The following is a 13,541-nucleotide window of genomic DNA, read 5'->3' as shown; positions in this document are numbered from 1 at the left end:
ATATTTATTTTCAAATTAAGAAATCAAATAATGTATAGTTTTATGCCAAATTTACTGACATGAATTTATAAAATAGTAGTTCAATAATATTTTGAATATAACTCTACAAACATGATAACATGCCCTCTGCCTCAATCCATAGGAAAATTTGCCTCGATGGGGTTAATCACTACAAAATTATGCTTTGCCTGAGTAGTAACAATATTATAATAAGTAATTTACATCAGTTCCTTATTCCTGGAAGGGATAGTAAATTAATTAGAGAGGAGACTTAGGAGTAGACATCACAATTTTCATACTGTATAAAATTAAGAACTCAAACTGACATAATATTACATGTTTTAACATTTGATTTATTAACTTTATTTGTGACCATCTTTATTTGAAGATGTTGATACTACTATCATGATATTCTGTAAAGGGTTGCAAAGTGCAGAAAAGGGTGCTTGTATAGAAAATGTTAAACATAAAAAATATAAAGACAAATTAGATTTAAAGGAAAAATAGTAAAATTTATCAGAAGATGTTAATTCAACAGTGTTTGTAAAATGCAACATAACCCTGAAATTGTCAAGCAAAGTCATTCAGCATAGATGTATATGATATAATGATGAATTTGTTTGATGAAGAAAAATTCTGAGTGTGAAAAACATATACTTATACTGTGTAAGAAATTTAGCAATAAAATATTTTGTGAAATAAACAACCTAGGCACACACACCTTTTCTTTTCTGATTTCTCTAATGTAGTCATAACTCGGTCATAATACTTGGCTAAATGGAAGTGACCTTCTTCCCATTCAGGCTGAATGGCAACCACATCTCGGTACATTAGAATAAGGGCATACTCTCCAAGACAGCCGATTCTTCACTACATTTGGCAAGCATTAATGTTGCCTAATAAAGATAACAGAAAGTGGTATTACAATAAATGAACTTAGTTATCTTAAATTATTTCACATGCTCTATATTATTCATGTGGTCCTAAGCAAAATTTATACAGAGATGGAACTACCACAGTATTCAGATTTGAATTTATTCAAAACACGCAATCTACATTATGATTTTATATCTACACTAATAACCCAGATGGAAGGAGAAGATACCAATAGTTTAGGGTGATGGAATAATATTTTACATTATTTGATCAGACTGAAGCTTCAAATTTTACAGTTGAATAAACTATTAAAACTCTGGAGGATTTAACAGTGTAACAAAGGCAGTATATATTTCACAAAAATATTAGATATTTTGAAATGAGAATGGAAAACTTCAGCTTTCTTAAATCATAACTTACCATTAGAAAAGTTAAAAATGAAGCACTTATGTATTTTTGCTTTTGTTAAAATACCCAAAAAAGAAATACCATTGTTAACTCTCTCAACATGGGCTTGGTTGACTTGACTGACCACAAGACCTCTTTGCACTCATTTCTACTCTTTTTATATTTAATACTTCTAACTTTCAATACAGTGTATCTGTCCTCACAAAATTTGGCATACTTTCAGTTAACATTCCAAGTCATTCACATACAAAAATCATATCTTTAGTGAAGAATTAAAAAAAAATACAATGGAGATTTTTCACGAATTTATTGAGCATTTACTTTGAATAGTCCACAGGCAAAGTAATTTTCATATTAAAATAAAAAATACTTTTGTCACCTCAAGAATCTCAAATTTCCTTTGTGTAGTCCCTATAATCTCCTAAGTAATACATTTCAAACAATTTTGTTCAGTAAAAGTTTATAGTTCATGTTATTTTCTTTACCCTATCTCAAAATAAAATCAGTCAATTTTAGATACCTTGTAAGCACCAGAAAAAAACAACAAAAAAAGTACCCATCTTTTCTTTCTAGAATGACTTAAATTGTAACATAAACCTACATTCTTTTATCCCAAGTAGTTTTAAGCTCATAGCAGAATAAACCTACTTATAACTAAACCACTAACCCACCATTATGAGATGTTAATCACCTGGGAAACATGCAGTTCACATTACATTAATGAATTACATTACTTGTGAGTTGCTTGCTCATGAAAAAAATATTACTTAATTTGTCTGAACTAAACTACACTAAAAGGATACTTATTTTTACACTTTAGTTACTTTTATAAATAAACATAAAATAAACATGAAAAATAAAATGCTTAATCATTTTCATTTTTCTTGCTATTGACTATTAAAGAGACTTCATCCTAATTATGCTAGACTCTAATAGTAATGCATTTAATAATTTGTATTTAATTAAATAATGCAAACAATATAGATTTCTCAAAATTTTCCCTGGCTTTCCGGCTATGTGACAAAAGTCGTTACAAATTCATTCAACGTGGTTGTTAACTTTCTTGTAAGAGCGGCGTTTGTACTCGGTGACATCAACATTTCAGAACATTGTACAATATGCCATTTGATACATAAAACCTTGACTTTCTATTGATCATAGGTAACATATCATTAAATATAGAGAACAACTGATGAATTATGAAAGGCATGATGTGACAGGAAGGGTCTGATTTTCTCTTTGATAGCTCTGTAACCAAACAGAATTGAAGGCTATAAAAAATCTGGTTTGTCTGAGTCATGATGAGTTTATAGAGAGAAATTTACTTTGAATTTTTTACTTTTCTGAATAGTGGTTGATAAAATATGAAAGATGACATGCTAGAAGAAAAGGTGTCAGAACAGAAGAAATACATGATTTTAAATATTGTAGAATTTAAAACTTATACACTATTAAAATATGGATTATTAGCTATGCTATTGTAATTAGTATAACACAAACACGAAGTAGTTTAATAAACTTCTGAATGTAAGACACTTAAACTTTGTATCTTATACATTAAAGAATAACACACAATATTAAAATAGATAAACAATCAATCACATTTTAAATTCAGGCCAACCTACAGCCTATAAAATGTTGACTCTATTTGGTTGGGGCCAATTGAAAGTGTGAGAGTTGGCAGGCCATAACATTTCTTTCTATAAAATAAGCAAAAAAGAGTCCTTTGTATTTTCTACCAACTATAAAACTAATCAAATTTCTATTAAATTGTGATATAGAAACTCTTAAATTTAATAACAGATGAAAAATAATTCATCAGATAAAAACACAAAACTATCAAATTTAAGCACTATAATTTCATGTCATGAGCTGTATAGTGAGTTGGTGAACCAAATCTGACCTGCAGGCCACATGTTGTATACCTCTGTTCTACATGTTTAATATTTTCTACATTATCATCAGCAAAAAGTATCTAAGTAATGTAACATAAGTGTTAAAACTTCTGTATAAGTAGCATCCATTATTACCTTGGCACAAGCAGCAGCCTCTTTCTGTTTTTGAGATGGGTTATTCTTGAACTGAGAAACATCTGGAAAATGTTCCTGAATTCCTTTCTGAAGAATATTGATAGCTTGTTCCTGTTCATTCTGTATAACAAGTCACAAAATAAGCATACAGGTACCAGAGTACTAGCTGGCTATTAAAATTTTAGAAACATGACAAGTTTGCATATCATATAACTGATATCAATATCTACTGAAAACTTAAAAACATTTAAAACCTCAATTTTTATATACATATCAATTTTGACATAATTTTAAAATAATATTGATTTACTACTGATTCACATGTATGTTTCTACAAATATCTTGTACAACATCCATTTTGAAGATTCTTTACTTGATAACACTGTGTTATCAACCCTTCTGTTTCATTAAATTTTAATATCACCAGAGGAAGGGTGTTCAGGCTATTTATCATTTTTGTGGTATAAATTTTTATTCTCCATTTTTCTTTAATACTAGACCACAGTAAGATGTAACAGGGTCATTCAGTACAGTGGTTACAAATCTACATTATCACGAATAAAATACAGTATTAGGCCTAGATGAGTAATAACAAAATATTATACAGATAGATCAAAGACTAGATTATCCCAAGTACAGTTCAAGAAAAGACCTAGTTGAATAACAGGATTATTCTATACAGAGATCTTAGTTTACACTATCACAAGTACAGTTCAACATTAGGCACAGTTGAATGGAAACAGGATCATTTAATACAGTGATCTAAGACTATATTATCACAAGTACAATTTAATATTAGGTTAAGAAAAGTGACACATGATCATTCAATTTGAGGTGTTATAGTTTAAAAGTCAGATATAACTTTTCAATCAGTAGGGGAAAAAATATATAGAAAGCTAGTACATCAGAAATATATGATAATATTTTAAAATGTAAGATTTTCACAGAAAACTTACTGTTCATTATTTTAACCCAAACCACATAACATTAAATACTCAAAACAAATCAAACTCACTTTAAACTATAAATCTTACAATTCAAGAGAGCAACACTCATTTGGAAATTGTTAACTTTCATGTAATCTAAAACCTACAGTGTTGAATTTGTTCACAAGTAAAAGTAAGTTGAAGTTAATACCTACATCAATGTGCCCTCTATCTTATATTGATAGTGTTCATAAACACCTCCAAGCACAATACTGACATTTTTCGAGATAGACCCAATCCACAGTCCCTCCCTCAGACATGAATGTCTGCATAGACTGTGGACATACTAAAAGAAATATATAATACTAACAACATAGTGAGGAACTGCACCACAGCCACAACAGGCATGTTACACACTCAGAAACTAAACTGTGCAGTGGATGTGGAACTTGAAATGATATGTTATAATCACTGGCCAAGCCCCAACCACATATCCAAGGTATCACTGTTCAGGGTTGGAATCACAGGATCATGGTTCCTAAATCCCATGTTGGTGGATAAGGCATTTGGATCATAATATATATATGTGTGTGTGAGACAGGATGGATCCAAACCCATAGCTACAGAGTGATGCATCTGGAATCATAAGAAGTAAATAAATAACACCAATGTGGACAAGCCCTTTCCTCAAACTGAAGAAGTCCAAAAGCAAAACCACAGATTTGGAATAACATGACACTGCATGCAATATTTAACCTGAGGAAACAGAACTTATCCAACCTGAAATTACAGACACTCATCCTCTCTCCCTAGCCAAGTGGGCAGCATAAATTCCATTTGTCCCTGGAATTACTGGAAAGATATGGAACAAACTGTGATGAACCAAAACACAGAATGGGACTACTCTGCATCCACAATTATGAAGTGACAATGAACAATGTACTGAACCAACATTAATCAAGAAGAAAGACCACACCAAACCCAACTGGATAGCTGAGTGTCGAAACTGAACTACTCTTACGAGTAAGCTCCTGTTTAAGCTGGTGCTGCTCCTACCAAAATCTGGAAAAAAAAAAACAACACTCAAAATCCTGAGTAGAAAGGTTTCTAACTGGGGGCAGGGGTAGTGCACATTAGAGAAGTCCTGAAAAACAATGCTCTAGAATCAGCAAAGTAAGTGAACCAAATTTCCTAAATTTCTAAAAGCAAACTGACCCTGATTTATTCAATCCACTGATGCAGAGATGGGGAAGAACCCCTTATGCTTTATTCATTATATTTTCTGAGTGGTAATCCAGCATAGTAGAGTAATACCACTCAGTCTGTCTCTGTGTGGTTGTATGTGACACCACATTTCCACAGAACCTGTAACAACCTAGATAAAGTATACTGTGTCAGTAGTTGCTAGAGTGAATTTGGTTTGATAAAAGCACACTTGATTGGGCAACACTCACCAAAAAAAAATGTAGAATTTTGAAATTAGTAAAAAGAGAGAAGATTAGTGATGCAAATACTCACCTTTCAGTATAACCTAGCAGATGAGGTTAACATAGATGTAGGGGTAGTAAAAACCCTCAAAGAAAGATAATGCCAGATTATGTAAATAATGTGAGATAAAAGTATTGGGGAAGGTTCACACACAAGCTCAGAATGTCCTCCAGACATAAGAGCAATTCATTTATATGTGGGCCACGATGAACATGTGAAATCTGATAAGTTGAGACTTGTAGAATTTTCCTTGCCTTCAGAGAGAGCCCATAAAAATCAATATGGATCAATTCTACCACTCATCCCATTGAGGTAACCAGAGGTAAGCCCTGGGAAACTAAAGAGACACAATAAATAAAAGCCATTGTCCAGCACCACTAAAACCTTTAGTTTAGGCAACCTAACACCTCAAGGCCTTCATTAGACATAAGAAACAATGGGGACCCATCATTTATATGTGTGAAAATAAAGAGGTCAGATGAATCAGTGAAAAGTATTTATCCCTTTCCCTGGCTGCCAGTGGTAAGGTAAGAAGGACCTATCTGGGTACAGAAAACATGGGTAGAATGAAAACGTGTCCTCTGTAAGTGTAATGCAAATAACTCTGACTGGTGATGTCCACAGGCCAGAAGCAACATAAAATAAACCCTAAGGGAAAAGTGGTACATGGTATATGAGATAAGGGTTGATTAGGCCAATCTCGTGCAATCAACAGAATACGACAAGAGATTGAAGAAATCATTGCTAGGAAGCTGGGTAACAGATTAATCAGTGGGTAGGTGTATAAGCACAATCCAGTCCAGTTATGACTGAATAGAACTATTGTCAATGCCTAAGGGTGGGTTACTAGAGACCAAAGGCTGGTAGTTGAGTGTTCCAAAGAAAATGAGAAGTTTTAGCTCTGATAATAAATTCTATCTTTTTTGCTTTAGAGAAATAGTATCTGACTGTGCTGTGATGCTGCTACTAGTAGCAAGATGTCCAAGTAATGGTGTGTGCACAGGCCCAGGGTATGGGGTTAATTAAAAAAGATTTGTAAACTTTAATAGTCAATAGCAAGAAAAAAATGAAAATTGTTAATCATTTTATTTTTATGTATATTTATAAAAGTAACTAAAGTGTAAAAATAAGTATCCTTTTAGTTTAGTTTAGGCAAAATAAGTAATAATAATATTTTTCATGAGCAAGCAACTCACGAGTAAATTTAATTTATTAATGTAACGTGAGCTGCATGTTTCCCAGGTGATTAACATCTTATAATGGTGGGATAATGGTTTAGTTATAAGTAGATTTATTCTGCTATGAGCTTAAAACTTCTTGGGATAAAAGAATGTAGGTTTATGTTACAATTTGAAGTCATTCTGGAAAGAAAAGATGGGTGCTTTTTTGGTTGTTTTTTCTGGTGCTTACGAGATAGCTAATATTGACTGATTCCATTTTGAGATAGGGTAAAGAAAATAACATGAACTATAAACTGTAAACATATGGAACCAGTGTGAGTTTAAAGGGCAGAGAGATGACCTGCAGCACCAAACCCTTGTGCACAAAACATAGATAGTAGCAGGATGACTTCACCATGGAAATGTGTAGATAGGCATTAGCAACATTAAACATGGTCAACAACATTCCCAACAAAAAACACCAATATAGAATGAGGAATGACTCCACCGTGAACTGTGGAAGATTTAGGAATTGACTCAAATGAAAAGACTGATGACAATATGGGCACAACAAATATACAGAAATAAACCTTAGTAAGAACTGAAACAACTCTCTCTGATAACCATGGATGGAATGAAGTTAAAACATTTGAGGACTTGCAGGAAGTGAAATACTATAAGATGATGAAAAAATGGTAGTGGATATGAGAAATGAATGATCAATTCTGATGCAAGGGCCTGTAGTACCCATGGATCTGTGGTAAAGGTTTTCTACATGTACAAAAATTAATGTAGATGAGTCCCCACAGGACACAAAGGAATACAGTAGTCATTTACACTGCTGGCAATACTCCAATCAATTGAACATGGAACCCTGTAGATAAGGGCATAAAATATTGTAAGTAATGATGAAACAAGGGGTTGTTGTTAGGGTCAGGACAACATTGGAACTAGACCTCCTGTAAGAGCTGAGGAAAGTCAAGCAACCAACAACTAAGACGAATGCAGATGGGTGACATAAGCCCTTGAATATGAAGGGTCTGGAATGCCTGCAAAAATCAAGAGTTTGAGAAAAAGGACTCATATAACACATGGAGGTTGTCAGTAAGTAGACAAATGCCCTCTAATATGTTTCAATGAAATACCAGCCACAGAAATTCAGGAAAGTGTTGAAGTCGACAACTGAAATGAGGAGAAAAAAAAGTGTCCATACAGTAAATATTACAGTGTTAGTTAAGGTCAAACAAATCCTACAAAACTGTGATATATTCAGATTAAGCATAAACTTCTTTATGGAACTTAACATTTTCAGGAGCTGATCTATTCTCTGAGAGTCTAAACGTGTATCTACCTCATGATAATGAGTTAAACATGCTGTTCTGACAAACATGGCAGACAAGACATAGCTGTCCCTTTACAAAACTGAGCAATAAACATCTCTTATATGAGCCTCAGTATCAGGGAATGGAGGGAGGACTAAGTACTCACCAAACTGAGCAGTAAACATCTCTATATGAGCCTCAGTATTAGGGAATGGAGGGAGGACTAAGTACTCACCTTCAGACCTTTCCACCCCCAAGGAAAACCCACCAAGTAATGACAAAAAACATGACACACTGAATGAACTAAGTAAAGAAAAGAAGTTGGTAAAAGGTGATCAAAATTAGCCTCATTAGAAGCAAACAGATGAAAGGAAGGCACAAGAAAAGCAAATCTAAATTCTCTCCAGAATGTCCAGGATCACCTAAAAGTTCAGCATCACAGTCCCCTGGAGACCACCACATCAAACCTATGTTTCCACCTTACTACAGATAAGGTCATGGACAGCCTCAACTAAGAGCGACTCCTTTCCCAATTTGGGAGCAATGTTATATATCAGAGGTGAGATAGGAGAGGCCTAATTTGTTTCCATGCTGGATACATTAATTCATGAATTCAAGCTGTAAACGTACATACCAAACAATTTTTTTTTTACTTCACGAAAGTCAAATATATAACCTGAAAAATGCATAAAATATCTTCAACAACTGTACTACATGCACCTGTTACAAAATGCTTATATACAGTTTTAAAACAGAGATCACATTGATGTAGGTGAAAAGTGTGATGAGACAGATTTAAAGGTGAAATAAAACACTGGAGCAAGGGAGAAAAAAATCAGACCTATACTTAGATGGACAAAGGAAAAGAAACCATAGCAGCTGAATAATAACTGTAAGGTAAGAAGATATAAATATATTTTGGAAATTTTATTTTGATGTAATGCAACTCACATTTGAACTAATTGTTTCTTTTTTAAGAGGTATAAGATACTAATACTGCACTGATGTGGTTCTAATTTGAGATAACAATCATATGCATAAATAAAATTTATTTATTTACTATTAGTTCAAAAAATGCAAGTTGACAGAAAACTGTTATAACTAAACACTAAAATTTGCCAGTAAAGTGCCAAAATAAATAGACTGCTGTAACATTTTTGTTAATTACAAATTCATCATTATAATCTTCACAAAAACTCAGATTCAAAGTAAATATTACAGTTTAGAAATACCAAATGTTATGGTGTTTGATGAGAAAACATTTTTTACTGCCTCAAATATAAAAATTTTTCACTTCCAAGGTTAAATTCTTAATGCTTTTAAGTTCCAGAATCTTGTACTTCCAAATGTATACATTTAGAACATACAATGTTCATAATTTAACAGTTTCAAAGTTTAAAAAAAGTGACATTTATAAATTAATAATTTTCAAATTTACTACATTATAACATAATAGTTCAAAAATTTTAAATCACAGCAAAATCCTGGAGCTTCCAATTTCACAATTTTGGCATTTCAAAAATATTAAAAAGAGGTACTTTAAATAATTTCATCAAAAGTTTTACAAACTAAGAACAGTATCTGCTTTAATAATTACAAAAAATATTACCACTGAGATTTATATTTACTTTATTCCAGTGCCACTTAGACTTTTCCACAAATGTCTCAGGTATGTTTAATACTGAAGCTTCTAGCAGACAACTATAAGCCCTCTGTTGATGACCACTTCTAAAAAACACAGGTTGAAAATACTATTCTGAAAATTAATGGACATGATTCATTGTACAGTTAATGGGTTCTAATCATAATGTATGCAATATAATAGTGCAATTAATTATTACATAATTAATATAATTATGCAATTAATTATTACACAGATACTTCTTAGTTTTTAATAACAGTTAAATCTAATGATATAATTTAATTACAACTCATTCTTAAATAAATTCTTCACTTAGTGTATGGTACTAATTCTACAGTTATCAGATGAATTACTATCAAATATAATATTTATGCTAATGATTCAAATCTAGTACCAGTTCTGGACTTTAGCAGTGAACTTGAATACAAGCTATTAATATGCACAAGATTAGTTGATGAACACATGAAAGCTTCAAGCATGTCAAGAACTTGAAGTGGCTATAAAAATACACGAGTTAAAACAAAGAGCATTTATTATCATAAAAAAAAACAAACCTAGATACAGCACTTACAGATTCCTGTGCTAACAAACTTCCAAAACAAGCACTGAGAAACTAATGTCCCCATAAATTAAATCAATTATAGAAAGCATGGTGTCCTGAGACTCGTTGTTGAATGTTTATGCAAAGCTACACAAGAGCCATCTGCACTAGCCTTCTCTAATTTTGAGTGATGAATTATATAGAAAGCAATTAGTCAATACCATCCACCACTAACCTTTGTCAGACTGAATAGTGGGACAGACTGTCACAATATATAATGTTCCCACAGCTGAGAGGGCAAACATGTTCAGTAATGAGGTTCAATCCTGTAATCTGTAGATTACGAGCTGAAAAACCTAATTATCAAGTTTCAGATGTAATTTCTACATGACAGTTGCATGAAAGAGCCTTCTGTAATGGAGACTGTGCTGTCAGAATATTGTCAAGATGTACAATCGTAAGACAGAACACAACTATGTGGCAACATGAGCTGCAGCACTCCAACAAAATCATTGACTCATTCTCTGTGTTTGAATATTTTTAATAGGGGTATACAAGTTTAGATTGATTGATATCCTAGGTAGATTATGTATGATATCAGTAGTAACCAGATGTATACATTTATTTGTATTACCTTTTGTTATATGGGGTTCAAGTCCTATTATTTTAGCATTACTCTAAGAAGAAAACTATATGTCAGAGATTTCTCTAAAACACATATACAGGATATGTACACAATATTAAGTCAGAAAAGCATTTAGAAGCCAAAACAACTGTAATTAATTTGCATCAAATCACCTAACAGAGAGATCATATACAGCATCTTCTGTGGATTCCAATATGCTGTAGAAACATCAAGACTAAAAACACTAGAATTCAGAAATATAAGAGATACACAGTAACTGGTAAAAGTAATCTATTATAAAAGCCCACCATGCCACAGAATAATTCCACCTTAAAGTTCAGAAAACTGCTAGTGGGGTAATTGTCAAATTATCAATACAATATCATTTTCATATTCAAACCCAGTTCTGCACAAGAACCATATCAATCCACACACACAAAATGTTATCCTCATCACCTCTTATGCCAGACTTACAGTCCCCTGAAACATGTATGTTGTATTTATTCACTTATGTACAGAAAATGTGAGATAGAAGAACATAATCAAATATCTATCAGATCAACTGAAACAAGCTTTAGTTTCATTACATCCATCAGTAGGCCTCCATATTTCTGTAAAGTTTGAGGTCTGTACCCTCACGATTTTGGACATTTTGCTACTCTGGTATCAAGCTAATCCCTAAAAATTAAGCTACTTCATAAATAATCTATTCTAGACAAAGTTCAATGGTTCTTACAATATTCTGAGTAATGGCACACATTTAAATCTCCATTATCATACTGTTGACAAAAAGAGAAATAAAAGCAATGCCAGATGGTAAACAAAATTATTTTTGAAACAGTATGATTTGGTTTGTAATGTCCTCTTTTGTTTGATCATTCCTGTATAAAACTTATGGACCTTACCTATGAAGATAGAATCCTTTTAAATATGAAGTTTTCTTTCAAACTTATAACTGGGTTATAAATAATACATGTCTTTTAACTTGACATAATTTTAGGCTAAAGTGACAATGCATAATTAAAATATATATGTAAAAACGGCTGGTATGGGCAGAGAAAAACTCTATGTAGCAGGTTTTTCTCACCATCATGGATCATAAATTATTTCTTTAACATTTTACTATGTGACACTAACAACAGAATCAAAAAGTCAGATTTTGATGAGAAATACTCCCCCAACTTAACTCAGTAAACTGGATTACGAATTTGTTTTTTTTTAAACTGCATTTAGTTTAAATTTTCATCGGAAGTTTACAACCAAGGTGTGCTACTTGTATAAATTGTGAGACTAATATATAACTTTACTGTGATTATAAATTAAAATATTTTAATAAACATTAATGATTCTGTTAATGTGAACAAAGTGTTAGAAGAAAATGATACCCCATAAACACATTATATAATATTCTCTCTGTGAGAATGTACATAAAAGCTCAATAATGTCTTACAAAGAATTAGAAATGAGTAATAACTTCTACATGCATGCACTGACAGGTTTAGGAACTTATCAATGTGATATCTTCAGTATTAGTGGTGCAGGAAGGAGAGAAATAGGTGGAGTGCTTGACTAGACACGCAAAATGTACAACGAGGAATTTAAAGTATAAGAAGCTGCTAAAAGTGTTTCCCCCTGCTGTCAAAGTCAGCTAAGTCTGTAAAGATTTAGGGCATGTCCTCACCAGAAAATTGATATAATAATTTACAGTTGCTATGCATGTAAAATATGTAAAAGTGGGGATGTTACAACACCTCCAGGTCTGATGCCTCTGAAATACTCCATACACATTTCAGAGAAATGTATGTTACTATATGATATTAATGAAAGAATAGATCAGATTAATAATTGACTGAAAAGTTAAAGGAACAGTACAGATGAGGTGATTACAAGAATTTATTTGCAGTGTTATAAAACCTACTTTCTGGCAAGTTTTGCACTTTGTAACCAGCAAGTTACGATTTCGTAATCAATCTTTTTGGTCTGCTCAGGAATGTGGTTCTTGGCTATTGTAAGGAGAACCCGGTACAGATTAAGAAGAGGTTCCTGATAATGAAGTGAGAAGTGTAAAACAAAGAAGTAAAAAAAAAAACACTCATGAATACAAAATATTATTTCTAATTCAAGATCTCTTCTACTAGGTACTGTTTAAAGGGAAGTTAACTACAATTAACAAACATTTATAATCATAAAATATAATTCATCTAAATTTTAGCCTTTAAAATAAAGAATTAAGTAAAAATAGACAAATATTATATGAAAACCAATGAAACAGTTGTTATAATTAAAATGGTATATCTTTAAGTTTGGGTCATGGTATTTCAGTAAATTTCATTTCTATATTACTTTTAATTATTTCTAGAGAGACAAACAGAACTATAAGTGCCTGTTCAAGGTTAGATTAATAAAATTTTAATCTTTGTTTTAATGTAGACTTTGATTATTAGTATACTAATTATTTTAAAACGTTTGTGTATATGATCATTAAATGATTCTTTATTATTTATATTGTATAATCTGCTTTAA

At 32.0% G+C, this 13,541-nt stretch overlaps 2 protein-coding genes across 5 annotated transcripts in view; both read right to left on the bottom strand.

Annotated features, from left to right (window-relative positions):
• LOC143248632 (serine/threonine-protein kinase ATR-like) overlaps positions 1 to 13,541 on the bottom strand; it is a 239,498-nt gene that overhangs the window by 192,742 nt on the left and 33,215 nt on the right. The gene's annotated exons all lie outside the window — the stretch shown is intronic.
• On the bottom strand, positions 664 to 13,205 carry LOC143249979 (serine/threonine-protein kinase ATR-like). The gene is made up of 5 exons (XM_076500614.1): positions 13,194 to 13,205; positions 12,937 to 13,061; positions 9,839 to 9,938; positions 3,315 to 3,434; positions 664 to 896 (listed from the first exon to the last, which is right to left on the bottom strand). Exons 1-5 carry the CDS (start codon positions 13,203 to 13,205, stop codon positions 831 to 833), a joined length of 423 nt encoding a protein of 140 aa, XP_076356729.1. The 3' UTR covers positions 664 to 830.

Source organism: Tachypleus tridentatus, chromosome 4, assembly GCF_004210375.1.
Source record: "Tachypleus tridentatus isolate NWPU-2018 chromosome 4, ASM421037v1, whole genome shotgun sequence".
NCBI classification, from domain to species: domain Eukaryota; kingdom Metazoa; phylum Arthropoda; class Merostomata; order Xiphosura; family Limulidae; genus Tachypleus; species Tachypleus tridentatus.
This window is presented reverse-complemented; position numbering and strand designations above follow the sequence as displayed.